Source organism: Macaca nemestrina, chromosome 8 (assembly GCF_043159975.1).
Source record: "Macaca nemestrina isolate mMacNem1 chromosome 8, mMacNem.hap1, whole genome shotgun sequence".
Lineage (NCBI taxonomy): Eukaryota > Metazoa > Chordata > Mammalia > Primates > Cercopithecidae > Macaca > Macaca nemestrina.
Window position 1 is genome coordinate 71597973 of NC_092132.1, and position 15577 is coordinate 71613549.

The following is a 15577-nucleotide window of genomic DNA, read 5'->3' on the forward strand; positions in this document are numbered from 1 at the left end:
TAATTTCTGATATTGAGATCACAGGCCTTTCAGTAAATTTCACTTTATTCGCATGCCTTTATAATATACTTACATTGTTCAAACTTTTCAGTTTGTATTCCATTCCTAAAACAATTTTGTAAGACATCTTTCGTATAGTTTCTTTTCCAAGAACTGTATCTCCCTGATCACTTGTCAGGGAGATAAATGATTTAAGCAAATAGAATTGAGTATTTCTTTTTTCTAAATATGTATTTTTTGAAGAGTTTTCTGATGATTCTTGGGTTCTAATCAATACATACCTAAAATGAGTTTGTGAAATTATTTGCTCTAGTAATACCAATTCCATATGAACATAGATTTGACTTTGTAGAATCATCCCTTCCTTGAAGTAGTCAGGCATCTAATTTCATAATATTCATTTTTTTAGGAATTTTCTCAAATTGTGTGCACAGATTAACTTGGAACACTTAAATACCTTGAATGTCTTGTGCTCTAATATTTCTTTTTGTTAAATAAAATTACTATTAATATTAACACATAAGAACATTATGAGGCTCAACTAGGCTGATAGTTACATATATGAGTTTTAGAAATGCCAAATGAACTAGCTGTTTTCCTTCCTGCTATCACAGAGTCCTACTCACCATTGCTTTCTGGTTAGACTTTCCTTCAATGATGTCATACCAAATTCACTTATTTTCATTAGCCTCAGGTAGAGGAAAGGATTCCCTTAATCTCTCATTTTCATTAGCTTAACTAAGCAGATTTAAGTCTGAAAATAAATTCTGCATATACACTATAAAATATTTAATGATAGGAAAATAATCAAGTTATTGGAATGATTCTGAAAGGCATAAAGGAGACTTAAGGATAGCTATCATAGTATCTATAAACTTTAATATAGCTTTAATATAAATTTGATGTTTCCAAGTCTTTGTAGAGAGTATACATTTTCTTTTCTCTGGTCAGCATCCAACAGATTTCAGGAAAAATCTCTTCCATAATGTATCTTCAGTGTTGTTGGCATCGCTTTATCTGAGGTAGCTCCCTTGCAGAGCTGCCATATATTTCTCATATTGTTCTAGTCAGGGCATATGTTCAGCAGAAAGGCCAATTACAGCAGAAATGCCAATATATATTTTTCCCATTTTTTCTCTTAAATACTGTTTAGAAACTGAATCTTCTGGTCTATCTTTGATGGTATCCTATTACAGTAAAAATATAGTTCTTTGTGGAGGTGTGTACGTTGCTATACTTCTCCAGACAAATCTAGTTTAGTAGACTTTTCTGTTTTTTTGGTTTTGTTTTGGTTTGTTTCGAGATGGAGTCTGGTTCTGTCTCCCAGGCTGGAGTGCAGTGACGCAATCTCGGCTCACCGCAAGCTCTGACTCCCGGGTGCACACCATTCTCCTGCCTCAGCCTCCCGAGTTAGCTAGGACTACAGACGCCCGCCACCACGCCCAGTTAATTATTATTATTTTTTTAAATATTTTTAGTACAGACAGGGTTTCAGCGTGTTAGCCAGGATGTTCTCGATCTCCTGACCTCGTGATCTGCCCGCCTGGGCCTCCCAAAGTGCTGGGATTACTGGTGTGAGCCACCGCGCCTGGCCTTTTGTTTTGTTTTATTATTTATTTATTTTTTGAGACAGAGTCTTACTCTGTCACCCAGGCTAGAATGCAGTGGCACCATCTCAGCTCACTGCAACCTCCACCTTCTGGGTTCAAGCAATTGTCCTGCCCTAGCCTCCCAAGTACCTGAGATTACAGGTGCCCACCACCACTCCCAGCTATGTTTAAATTATGTGAATTTATGTTAAATTATGTGAATTTGCCTTTTCTCATCAGTCCTTCTTCATTCCCCTTATAATTAATTTAATTTTTTTGTTTGGTTGGTTGGTTGGTTGGTTTTCAGACAAGAGTCTCATTCTGTTGCCAGGCTGGAGTGCAATGGCACGATCTCGGCTCACTGCAACCTCTGCCTCCTGGGTTCAATCAATTCTCCTGCCTCAGCTTCCCAAGTAGCTGGGATTATAGGCGCGCACCACCACGCCCAGCTAATTTTTTTGTATTTTTAGTAGAGACTGGGTTTCACCATGTTGGCCAGGCTGGAACCTAACACAGACCACACTCAAACACCCTTATTATTCCTTTTTTAAATTTAGGTGTTAAGCATACACATTTCCTGGAATACATCTATAGTTTTTATTCTTTTAGATATATGTTTTTTACGCATTCTGTTAATCTTGCTTAAGCTTTTATTAAAACTGTCACCCTCTTAGTTTTTCTGTTTTTCGACTTACGTATTTAAATTATTTTTTGTTTCAGAGACGACCACCAGATAATTCTTTTTATGTGCGAACGTGTAACAAGAATCCAAAGAAAACAAAATGGTGGTATCATGGTAAGCAGTTTGAATTTGTAGTAACTTTTTAGCATTTTGATTTGAAGATTATATATATTTGCTGTAAGACTTGGAGAAAAGAAGGGAAGCTATAATTGGTGTTATATTTATGTTATTTATGTAGTTTGGAGACGCATAATCGCCAAGTAAGCCAAGAAGTACCAAAAAAAATAGACTTTCAAACCAAATTAACCTTTCACATAATGTAAAATAGTCTGAAGTTCATACAGTAATTCGTTTTTCCAATAAATCAGATTAAAGTTATTCCTTCCTCTTTCACCTCTCCCCTCAATGCAAATGAGCTATTTTTAAAAGGTACTGGATTCTTATTCTCCTGAATTATGACTGTTCTAGTCCAGTCCCCAATCCTGGGTACATAAAACTTTTTTTTTTCATTTACAGATAATTCTGTTTAAAATATCCTTGGTTCATTGATTTGGCGATGGCCATTCTTATCTCTTAATATATTTTCTCCTCTTGCTTGAACACTGAATGTTTGAATCATTCCCCTCCACCATTCTCCCTTAAAGGAACAACTTTGTTTTGAAAATGAGTTTCATAGCAATCAAGGAATGGAAATATTTGTTATACATTGAGATGGTAAAGCAACTGTTCTGTCATCCAACTAGGATGGCTACAGAGAATCTTCTTTGAACTTCTCCTTCACTTTTTTTCCTTCACTTTTAAAAAGCTAATACATTTCAGCTGTGTTGCCTTTTCTCATCAGTCTTCTTCATTCCCCTTATAATTAATTTAATTTTTTTGTTTGTTTGGTTGGTTGGTTGGTTTTCAGACAAGAGTCTCACTCTGTTGCCAGGCTGGAGTGCAATGGCACGATCTCGGCTCACTGCAACCTCTGCCTCCTGGGTTCAATCAATTCTCCTGCCTCAGCTTCCCAAGTAGCTGGGATTATAGGCGCGCACCATGCTCTTTTCTCCTCTATATATATCAGAATAGCAGTCACAGTCAATGTGAATAATAGCTTGTCCTGGCATTATAGGTAAATTTGGGTAATCTTATCAAAGATAATCATACACTTATAAAAAGCGTAACATTAATTTTTTTATTAGAACTTTCCACAAGTCAGCGTATCTTTTTCTGCTTAGCTCTAAGTGTTATACTGCTTAGTTCCAGTATAAGACCTAGTTACCAAGACATATGGACTCTTGATGTTTCTTAGCATCATCTAATTTTCAAAGGATTACAGAGCAGGCCAGTTTCCTTATGTGACTTTCAAGGCTAGGCAGAAAGTTCAGAAACTGAACAAAGGCTTACTAAGAATTGGATAAACATTTCTATAGAATTATAAACACTTAGCATTTCAGTTTCTAGAAACTAAGCGGAATTGTATACCTCAGGTCTCAAGCTCCACAGTCCTCCTGTGTGGTGCTTCCCGACATACTTGGGTCAAGGTGAGTCGGTGTTTGCCAGATCTAAGCAAAGAGGCAAGAGAGGTTTGGTTTAGATTAATGACTATATGTATACTTCCTGGATGCTGGATGCAGGATGGAGTCACAGTTAATGAAAAACAACAAATCTGAAATTCACTTCATTTCCTGGTTTTATATGAGGAGGACTCTGCTGACATGCTAAAGCTGAGCTGCCAGATACCAGTGTTAAAGTTCTTGAAAGAGACCTCTCTCAGCTTAAATTTGTGGTTTTCTACATTATTAGTTAGAATCCTTTAAGAATTAGGCCAGTCAGTTTACCCCACTGGTATTGTCTTTGTATGCATCATAGCTTATATTTATTTCTTTTGAGGTTCTTACTTACCACACAGTGATTTATTACCATGTAAAAAGTCACCTCATTAGTGTTTAGAGGCCTTTGGATTAAATAAAAAGTTGTATTGATAGTGACTACACATTTCTTTATTACTTACTTGAAGTTGACTATCAATGTGTTTTCCAGAATTCCTTTATGGTTTCTGTTCACTAAGAAATTGAAGTCATACCTGCTTTGAAATGCAAATTTATTCATTGCCATTGCCAGTTAAGGCATTTGGGGAGTGGGAGGGGATTCTTATGCTTTGAATAATCAATTAAGCAGGGAGAATAGGGTTAAAAAAAAATAAAGAAGCCTAACCAAAATAGGTACGCAAAATAGACAACTCACCTCAGCATACAGATGGGTTAAGGATTTTTTTTTATGATTCAGGGCTAGAATCTTCCTTAGAAAACAGATCTGCTTACAGTTCCATGCACAAATAAATGAATGATTGAGGCCTCAAAGTTCTATATCATAAAACAGACATGATGATTGTTCTTGGGAAGGATAGAAAGTATCTTTTGAACATGTCTCTTTGTGAGACCATAAAAATAATTTCAGTGAGGTAGCCAACTAAAGTCCATTAGTTGTATGGTCCATTTGTTTTCTGAGGTCAGTATCAGGCATATACAACTTAATTTCATAAATGATTTGCTTTCCACAGAGGGGAGGACAGATTTGTGGCTGGCTGGAACCATTCTCCTTAAAGTGTTAGAAAATTGAATGGTTAGTTATAAACTATAGGTTGAATATCCCTTATTTGAAATGGTTGGTGCCAGAAGTGTTTTGGGTTTCTTTTTTTTTTTCCTCAAATATTTACATATACATAATGAGCTATCTTGGGGATGGGAGCCAAGTCTAAACATGAAATTTATGTATGTTTCACATATACATTAAACACATAATCTGAGGGTAATTTTATATAAAACTTCATTTATTTTTTGAGACAGAATCTCTGTCACTTAGGCTGGAGTGCAGTGGTGCGATCATGGCTCACTGCAGCCTCAACTTCCCGGGCTCAGGTGATCCTCCCACCTCAGTGTCCCAAGTAGCTGGGACTACAGGCAATGTACCACCATGCCGAGCTAATTTTTGTATATTTTGCAGGAGGTGTAGGTGGGATTTCACTATGTTGCCCAGATTGGTCTCAAATTCCTGGACTCAAGCAATCTGCCTCAGCCTCCCACAGTGCTGGGATTGCAGGCATGAGCTACCACACTGGACCTATACAGCATTTTAAATAATTTTTTGCATGAAGCAAAGTTTTAACTCTGACCTGTCACATGAGGGCAGGTCTGGAATTTTCCACTTTTAGTGTCATTTTGATGCTTAAAAAGTTTCAGATTTTGGATTTAGGGATGTTCACCCCATGTAACTTAAGGCTCCTGTCGAAGGTTGGTTTCAGAGACCTAGGCTCATAGGAAATGAATTGTTATAATGTTTAGATGGCATATCCAACAAAATGAGTCTGTAATTTGGGGGAGGTGTAGAGGAATACTGGTTTTTAAAAACCATGGACTGCATGCTGATTCTGTTCAGCTGGAATATTTCTATAGCATATAAAGACTACAAGAGGGCAGGAGCATAAAATTGTCTCAGACTAGTAGTATCAAACTCCTTTTCTTCCTGCCTTATAGTTGCTGTCCATAGATTTACCTGTGTTGTGAACTTTTTTATTTGTACTACCTTTTGGAGTTACAAAACCATTTACTAACTTCCTGAGTCTAAACTTTTACTCTGTTTGTGCTTCTGTTTCCTGCTGATTAACAAGTCTGTTGTCTGCCTACTTTGAAATATTTCTTGAATTAGTTCATTAAAGGAAAATTTTAATTCCCTAAATTGTTGAGAGACAAAACTAAATATTTTTTCTTTCTTGGAGGTAGCATACACTTCATATCCACTGACCTATATTACTGTGTTCCTTCTTTTTCTAGTCTTCTGTCTCTGGGGACATACAAGGAGATGGGTTTCCATGATAGTTGGAAAACTATATGATAGTTTTTATTCTCAGGAGAAAACTAAATGACCTTCTTCTAATCTAGTTCTCTCTCATTTACATTTCTCAGAAGCACAGTGAAGTTAGCCATGGTCGGTGTCACCTCTTTGAAAATGGTAGTTTGTATGTTATATTTGAAAGTGTAATTTTAGTAAAGGTTTCTGAAGTTCCAGGAAAAATATAAATGGTTAATATTAGATTTTTCTTTAAGCCATTGTCTTGTCATAAATACTTTAGCCAAGAGATTAAATACACCATTCTTTTACCACCTTTTGTTGGCCTGTATTTGTCTTGACCCAAAATGGGTTTACTCAGTTGTTTGTTTATTTATTTAGGTTGGGGGGTTAGTCTGTCCTGGTATCCAATAACACTTTCTTCTGGCTAGCAAACTGTGTTCTTTCTACTAATGGATAAGTTTTTTGCTTCTTAGTTATGACCATCCTATTTAGAAAAAGGATGGCCGTGACTTTGGCGCATACCTGTATCTATACTTAGAATTTGCTTATAAACTCTTGATTACATATAGCCATCATGGATTTGTAATCCCGCAAGTCCCTGTGGATCTAGCTATTATAGATCATTTGTTTCTTCAAAAGTAGGTGGGTAGTATCATAACAGGGATTGAGATATGGAAAATAGCTTCACAAAGATACCGTAATCATTTTGGTAGCACATTCTGCAGAAACCCACTATACTAAAATGAACAAGCTAATAAAGATGCATTTATGCTACCACCTGTCAAAGATGGCATGTGGAGATACAAGTTTATTGGTAGTTAACTAGATAACATTATGTTCAAATTGAATTTTATCTGTCACTTTTCTTATTGTATACATTGTTATCTTGTATCACCTTAAAATTTATCCTCAGTAGTTTGACATATTAGGTAGAATTTAGTGCCATCTTTTAGCTTAGAGATTTGAGTATGATTAGTTTTAGTGTTAGTTTTAGGGACCAACCCTATTGTTACTCTATTGCAGAAGTGATGTTTTAAGGAACTTCTTCATATTCCTAAGTTTGTTTTATATCCATGACAAGTATATGTTCTCTGTTCCAAGTACCACAATAATTTAAAGAACATCCCTTTTTTTTTTGGAGACGGTGTTGCCTAGGGATCACGGCTCACTGCTGCCTCAACCTCTGAGACTCAAGCGATCCTCCCACCTCAGCCTCAGCGTCCCAAGTAGCTGGGACTACAGGCATGCACTACCATGCCAGGCTAATTTTTGTATTTTTTTAGAGGCAAGATTTTGCCATATTGCCTAGGCTGGTCTTGAACTCCTGGGCTCAAGCAGTTCATCCACCTCAGCCTCCCAAAATGCTGGAATTACAGGCGTGAGCCACTTTGCATTGCCAAAAAAATTGTGAGTGAACCTTACAGGATATAAACTACTTGTTTTCTTAAAGATACTATTCTTATTTATTTTAAGGCATCTAATGAATTAGGGATGATTTATTTTTAAACTCTAGTCTGTTTGGAATACTCTGAGTTTACCCAGCTTAGAAGTCAGATTTTACTGGTTTTTAATTAGCGTTATATCAATTCTAACATGAGACAGTGTATTAATGTTTTGTGTTGCTCTAAAGAAACACCTGAGACTAATTTATAAGAAGAGAAGTTTATTTGGCTCATAGTTTGGCAGACTCTACAGAAGCATAGTGCCGGCATCTGCTTCTGGTGAGGCCTCAGGAAGCTTTTACTCATGGTGGAAGGTGAAGGGAGAGCAGGCAAGTCACATGGCAAGAGAGGGAGCAAGAGACAGAGGAAGGAGGTCCCAGACTCTTTAACAGCCAGATCTCAAGTGAACTAATGACTGCGAGGGCACCAAACCATTCCTGAGGGATCTGCCCCCATGACCCAAACACCTCCCCATTAGGCCCCTCTCCAACATGGGGGATCACTCATTTCAGCATGAGATTTGAAGGGGCAGATACCCAAACTATATCAGACAGTTTGTAAAATATTTTGGCTAGGATTTCAGAATTTTTCCTTGAGTGCTTTCACAACTCTTGGCCACCAGTCTTAGTTTCTTTATGTAGCTTCCTTCTGAAGAATAATATCCTCAGAATAAATGTTTCAGATATGTTTCGTGAAATTCTATAAAATAAATAATGAATTCTAAAGTTGTCTGTGTTACATATATATGTGTTGAGACTACCAGAAGTTATTATTAAATAATGACCCCATTTGCATATGTATCTATACTTGCTGAAAGCTTATTTTCTCTCCTTTTTTTTTTTTTTTTTTTTTTTTGAGACATAGCTTCCCTCTGTCTCCCAGGCTGGAGTGCAGTGGCGCAGTCTTGGGTCACTGCAACCACTGCCTCCCGGATTCGAGCAATTCCCTTGCCTCAGCCTCCTGAGTAGCTGGGACCATTGGTGTGTACCACCATGCCCAGCTAATTTTTGTATTTTTAGTAGAGAGAGGATTTCACCATGTTGGCCAGGCTGGTCTCAAACTCCTGACCTCAAGTGATCTGCCTGCCTTGGCCTCCCAAAGTGCTGGGATTACAGGTATGAGCCACCATGTCCAGCCTGAAAGCTTATTTTCTAAAGAGAGATTAATCTTAACTGTTTATTGATTTGGAGATTGTATCTCATTGGTAAAGAAAGGTTACTTCCTTCACAGCCTAAAGACAAATTGTGTATTATTCTGTGTTAAATAGCATGGCACTGTTGATCAGGAGTTTACGTCCTATCTCATTACAATGTGAACTTGTTGCCCATAAAATAATTCTCTTAAGATTAATACATCCTGAATATGTACTAACATGTCATATCAGTTTATTATTTTAAATAGAATGGACTAATAACATATCATTTTAAGGTTTGTGGGAACTATTTCTCTGAAAGAATAAAACTTAATTTGTTTATCACTGTATAATTGAACACAGATTACACTTTGTATTCACAGGTTTGGGGGAGGCAGATCAGACATGTAAACTGTGTACTTGTTGCTAATTGAAATTATTTCTACATTAAACAAACTTGTAGAATTTACTTATACATGCTTGACTTTTTAATTATCTTTTTTCTCCTTTTCTTAAAGATGATACTTGTTGATGCCACTGTTATCATCCTCCTAGCCAGAAGATAGTCCTACTGAGAAAATGAGCACTTTGATCATTCAGTCTTTGAACTTTAACCTTTGACTGGAAGTGACCTATAGGCAATGAAGACTACTTCCTTTTACTGCATTTTTACTTGTGTGCATTCTGGGCGCATGTTGATCGCTGGTTCAGTCCAGGCAACTGACATGCTTTTATTAGTCATACAGTATTAATGCAGGTGTCAGGAAACGTCAAATATAATTCCATTTTTTATTTTTATTTTTTTAAGCTTTTGGAAAAGCTCCAGGTCCTTATGTATTGTGCAATAACAATGACTTCCTTGGCGGTTTTGGTACGTTCATTGCCGGCAATGGACGTTGTAACAGGAAAAGTTTTCATTAACTCCTGCCACTCAATGATTAATGCATGATAGGGCCTATGAAATGAACTTGTCGGTTATAGTGGGAATATAAATAAAGTGAGGGATCCAACATTACTTTAAAAATCACCCCAACTGTTTATATTTGGATTCTATGCACTGTGATCCTAAGGTTAACAGCATGAATTAACATGCGCCTTTAAAGGACTGTAATGAAAGATCATTGCGTATTTATTGAATTGTTTATATCTACTGTCAAGTTGTTTTGACATGGAAGATTTTCAAGTAACATTGGCAGAGAGGTACAGTATGTTATCCCTATGGTGAAAATAAATTCATTTGTTGTATATAGTTCCTCAATCTCTGAAGTAAAGGTATGAGTAATATAGGGTATGAATGGTTTAATCAAGGCTTTATTTTGGAAGAAAAATGGCAGTGATGATTAAATTGCTGCAGTCCATAATTTGGGCTTGTTATTTGTACATTAAAGATTTTTTCCAAGTAGGTTACACTCTGTTCACTTCCTGCTAGCCATCAGCATGAGCCCTACTGCCTAAACACTATTTCATTTATTTATGTTTGGAAAACCCGTAAACATTTTTGTTTGCAATCTTGTTTCTTTTATTATAAGTCAAGTTTGAATGTTACAGTACTTTTATTGAAAAACTTTTGTTAAGTTTTTTCTTGTAAATTTTCTTTACTTGTAAGTATCATCTTGTCCTTTAATCCTGTACCCTAAAATAAGAAATACATTTTTGACAGAGGCTTAATGTTTTAACAAAAGAGTGTGGACATTTTTATTTTAAAATTTAGGCAAAAATCGCTGTCAAATGGTTGCTTATTTGTCTCACACAGCCATATAGTTTTTCCTGGAGGGTTTTGTTTTGTTGTTGTTGAAAAGACTTTGCTTACAGTTAGATAAAATTTTCTACAGAAAAAAAATCGTTGAAAGGTCCAATTCTCAGTACCATGTGAGTTAATGATACTGCAACTAAGTTCTTTTTAAGAAGTGATTAATGTATTTTATAAATTACCTTTTCACATATGCAAAATCTGTTTCTACTACAGTGTTATTTTTACTAATGCCTTATTGTTGCACTCTTTTTGAAATATCCTGCAGTGAATATATGAATCAATTTGGGCTTAAAACTAAAAGCCAGTTGGCTGAAAGGTTTGAAATATGTACCCCAGTAAAACCATTCAATCAATAATTGGTAAATATTTTAAAATTGTTTTTAATCTGTATAGATGACATTTTGTAGCTTTGTACATGTTGTTAATTAAGGGCATATAATTTTACACTCTAAAAGTATAATTGCTGAACTCAGGGGTGGGTAGACTTCAAAAATATGTCTGCTATAGAAATAACTTGAAAAAAAAATTAAAACCATGGCCAGCCACCAAATTGTGGACACTGTTTATATACCGCTAGTTAACAATTACCACTTTTAAAAAATTATAAACATTTTTGTTCTGTCTTGACTAGATAAATATAAATTCTCACAGTGATCTCTGTCAGTTTTATTAGTTGACCTGTTTAACCAAGACAGAAAGTCTTTGAATTACTCAGAGTTTTAAACTGCTTTTAATATGAAAATTGCAGCTGTAAATTATGTATTTTCATATTTTACATAACTGCTCTACACTACCGTTTGACTTGATCTTTTTCTGGGGGTTGGGGAGAAATCTCTCTCCATATTGCTGGTTCTCTTACTAAAATGCTTTTATAAAGAAATGACCGGTGACATTTATTCACCAAAGGAATTAATATACTGGGTCAAAGATTAACAATGCTATACTATAGAGTAATAGGTCATATATAGCCTCAATTGAGTTTTTAATAACAATATTTTAACATACCTCTCTCTCTACATATAAACACCATAAACTAAAATGAAACAGAGGAAAGTAGAAGAAAATGAAATAATTTCGGTACATCTTACGGTTTAAAGAGAAGAAAATAAGGTGAAATATCCTAAAATATAGGAGCACAAACATTTAAAATTCATAATCAGGTTAACAACACTCTCTTGAAATTTAGGAATCATTGAAAACTCCTTGCACTTAAATTTAATTTATATGTTAGTTACATTATTAAAAGTCGTAGGACATTTATCTGAGTCATTGCTCTACAGAGCAATTAATGAATGGCTTGTAATAATAAAAAGAATATTTCTCTGTAATGCATTGTTGAAAGACAACCAGAATATCAAGAAAATGTATATAGGGATATGCTACTTGCCCCCTCCCTGCATTTCCTCGTGGGGCACTATTTGCTACATAGGCCTACAGAATTAGACTTTCATACTTAGAAGATAGTGTACACTTTTCTTTATTTATTTATTTATTTATTTATTTTTAGGCCATTCTTCTGGTTTGCCAAATTCTATTAAGACAGTAATACATTTGCTTCCTTATTTATGCATGCTTAGATCATGAACATGGTGCCCTCCCTTTTTTTTTTTTTTTTTTTTTTTTTTTTTTTTTTTTTGGTCAAGTAGGGATTAATGCCATAGGTTTTAAAGAGAAGGATTGTTTTCAGTTTTTAAGATAATTTTTATAAAATACATTTTATGGTTGTTCTCTTAAGGAATTAATATTCACTTCTGAAGCACTTACTTGTAATATATAATTTATCATGTTAGCCAGCAGGGAAATAAAGCATTTTTAATCCCCAGAAGAAAGTGCTGGAAATAGCTTCTATATAGTCAACAGTTCACCTGGAGAAAGATCTTAATCCTTGTTGTTTTGACTAGGAATATCAATATTTGGTATAAAGTAACTAGAATAGTTTACTACTTTTTCCCTTATGAAATTTTAAATATATGCAAATATATACATCATTAGATTCCTGTGGTGGATAGTAATTTCTTCAGATTCTAAAACAGGTGTCTAGTGACTGCTTAATTGTTTCCAAGTTGCGTCAAAGATGAATTGGTAAATAATGGAAATGAGTAGTGATATGAAAATGGTTATGTAACTACATATTACTTGTTTCTGGTAATCAAGTCTTATTTTTTAAAAGCCTATTGTTTTTCAGAATTGAGATATTTAAACCTTGTTATAACTTCTTCCTAAAGATAGAAGAGAAGAGGAGGTACTGTGTGTTCAAAAATTTTTTTAAATAAAGAATTCAGTGTCACTAGTTCTAAGTCTTTATGGTGACTGCTGCTTATATTTCTTGATCTCATGTTCATTAATTTTTTTGTACATATCTTAGCTGAATGCTTAAAATTTGCAATTGTTTGTAATTGTGTATGTAAATTGCTTTTCGATAAGAACTGAAGCTTAGTCATATTATTTTCTGAGAATTCATTATCAAAATCAGCTACTATACTGTTCTGTGTTACAGTAATACCCTTACTGCCTGTGCATGATTGAGGTCTGTGAAGAAGGTGTCTTTTAATCTGCACCAACTGGCCCCAATCCTCTTTGCAGTCTTTTCTAAATTTTTAAAAATCTGTCCTTTCTTTTTCTTCCTATTTTTCTGTCTCTTCCCACAGATGTTCAGTGTATCAGTCTTCCACAGTTTCCTTTTCTCACTTCTAATTTATTCTCTTTTTTTTTTTCCTGAAGTTAGGGAATCTACAGAAGAAAGATTATTAAAAAATTATGCCATGAATTTTTGAAAAATGTAAAATGGCTCTCCTACCTACAAATAAAATACATGGATTTCTGATACTAATTTCAGTTTGTCAGTAGATGGCTAAATTTGTTGAATAATTGACTGCTTGGCAAATGAGCTGTTAGCTGTAATTAGTTCTTCACTACTAATATTAAGGAAATTTTGTTATTTTTGGATGAGGACTCTCCCAAAGCCAAATTATTGCCCAAGCAAATTATTTATTTTTCCATTTAAATTTCTAAGTCATTTTGAGATGTGGAATGATTATTATTTTTATTATTTATTTATTTATTTATTTATTTTTGAGACGGAGTCTTGTTCTGTCACCTGGGCTTTAGTGCAGTGGCACAATCTGGCTCATTTCAACCTCCGCCTCCTGGGTCTAAGCGATTCTCTTGCCTCGGCCTCCTGAGTGGCTGGGATTACAGGCATGCACTGCCACACCTGACTAATTTTTGTATTTTTAGTAGAGACAAGGTTTCACCATGTTGGCCAGGCTGGTGTCAAACTCCTGACTTCAAGCTGATCTGCCCACCTCAGCCTCCCAAAGTGTTGTGATTACAGGCATGACCCACTGCACCCAGCCTGGAATCATTTTTTAAAAATAATTTGTGGGAAACTTGCTTTCTCAACATAAATTGTGTGGGGGTTGTTTTTGTTTTTTGAGACAGGTTCTTTCTCTGTTGCCCAGGCTGGAGTGTGCAGTGGAACAATCATTGCAGCCTTGACCTTCTTGGCTCAAGCAATCCTCCTGCCTCCCGAGTAGCTGAGTCTACAGGTGTGTGCCACCATGCCTGAATGGATATGCAGTTTGTTTTTTTTTTTCTGTTTTTTGTTTTTTCTTTAAGACACGAGGTCTCACCGTGTTGCCCAGGCTGATCTTGAATTCCTGGGCTCAGGCATTCCTCCTGCCTCAGCCTCCCAAAGTGCTGGGATTACAGATGCAAGCCACCATGCCTCATCTGTTTGCTGATTTAAGACAGGTTTATGTGCATTATTATCTTTAGAGGCACGTAGAATCTAGACATATACTTGAAACTTGGCTCTCTATCCTGAAAGTTGAAGTTAGAGTTCTTTGATCCTGGTGAGATGTTAATTGTAATTTTAATTTTCACATGTTAATATTGTGACTTATATTTTGTGATGAGTCTCTAAAATGATTAAATGACTTATTTTTTTTATGAAAAATTTTTTGTTAATAAAATATCAGAGTATTTTGAGTATGTGGAAGGAATGCCTGAATAGAAGCTGATCTATCTTAACATACCTCAATAACTCCAGTTTTAATATGGTGAGTGAGGAGTTGACTGGGAAAAGGAGAGATCCAGTTCTTGTTCTAGTCCTTGGCACATACACTCTCTGGGTTTTGAGAAAAGGATGGTCCTACCACAGTTCTAAGTTGTTTTCTCAAAGGCAAAAACATGATTTCGAAATGACATCACTTGTCAGATTTTCTGGTATGTGGAAAGATTGAATAATCCTGCATCTTTTGAAGCCTGAAACATACAATTTAAAGCCTGAAATCTACCATAAGGAACTTGGTAAATTTTGTCAGATACCATGAAAATGCACCTCTTCATAGTTAACCACAGATTGTATATGTAAAGGCAAATTGGTGATCAGGCTCAAGGTAAAATAATTATTTGAATGGATTATTGGGTTGATTAGTAGCCAAAAACTAAATGCATGTTCAGGTCAAAATGAATTTGTTCATTTTAGTTGGTACCATTTTCCTTTTATTATTCAGAACTACAGATTGTGCATTTTATTAATAGGAATGAAAGCTCATGCTTACGGATTTGAGTAGGGTGGATGTATATATTTTATAAATTCAAGTTGCAAAATATGTAAAGTCACTACTTTTTAAATAGAATATAAATGTTAAAACAGACAAATCTATGTTATATATTTTTTAATACATATATCAGACTTGTTAGTTGAATGCAGATTACTTTGTGTGCTTTATGGAATTTCATAACTTTTAATAATAAAGCAGTTGTCACTGGATTTTTTTCTGTAGACTTGAATACTAAATGGGATAGATACCAGACCTCTTTTTGGTTTATGATGTGAAACTTCATTTGTACAGTAGTTTCTCTTCACAAAAGACTGAATTTTAAAGGATTATAGAAACAGGAACATGTCCATTTCCAAAATGAGTGCAACAGAATGAAGATAGTCACTCAAACCATCTATTTAACACATCATCTTTATGTAATATGTAGCTAGTTTTAGTGTTTATGTTTTAATAAGTCCCAATTAAAGACTGAGCGTTTTCAGAGAAGATGGAAATGGAGACCCAGGCACTTGTTTAGAGTTATCGTGAGTCCGATGTTTCTGAACTTCAAGTTGTACAATTAAGGACATACTGTAAG

General features: G+C 35.2%; 1 protein-coding gene across 2 annotated transcripts in view; it reads left to right on the top strand.

Moving 5' to 3' along the window:
* Positions 1-12722, top strand: part of LOC105483577 (ubiquitin conjugating enzyme E2 W) — a 74352-nt gene extending 61630 nt beyond the window's left edge. For both annotated transcript variants that reach the window (XM_071068093.1, XM_071068094.1), the window contains 2 exons: positions 2310-2385; positions 9198-12722. In XM_071068093.1, coding sequence (XP_070924194.1) covers positions 2310-2385; positions 9198-9211 — 90 coding nt within the window. In that variant the 3' untranslated portion in view covers positions 9212-12722. The remainder of the gene's footprint in view (positions 1-2309; positions 2386-9197) is intronic.
* Positions 12723-15577: the final 2855 nt, after the last annotated feature.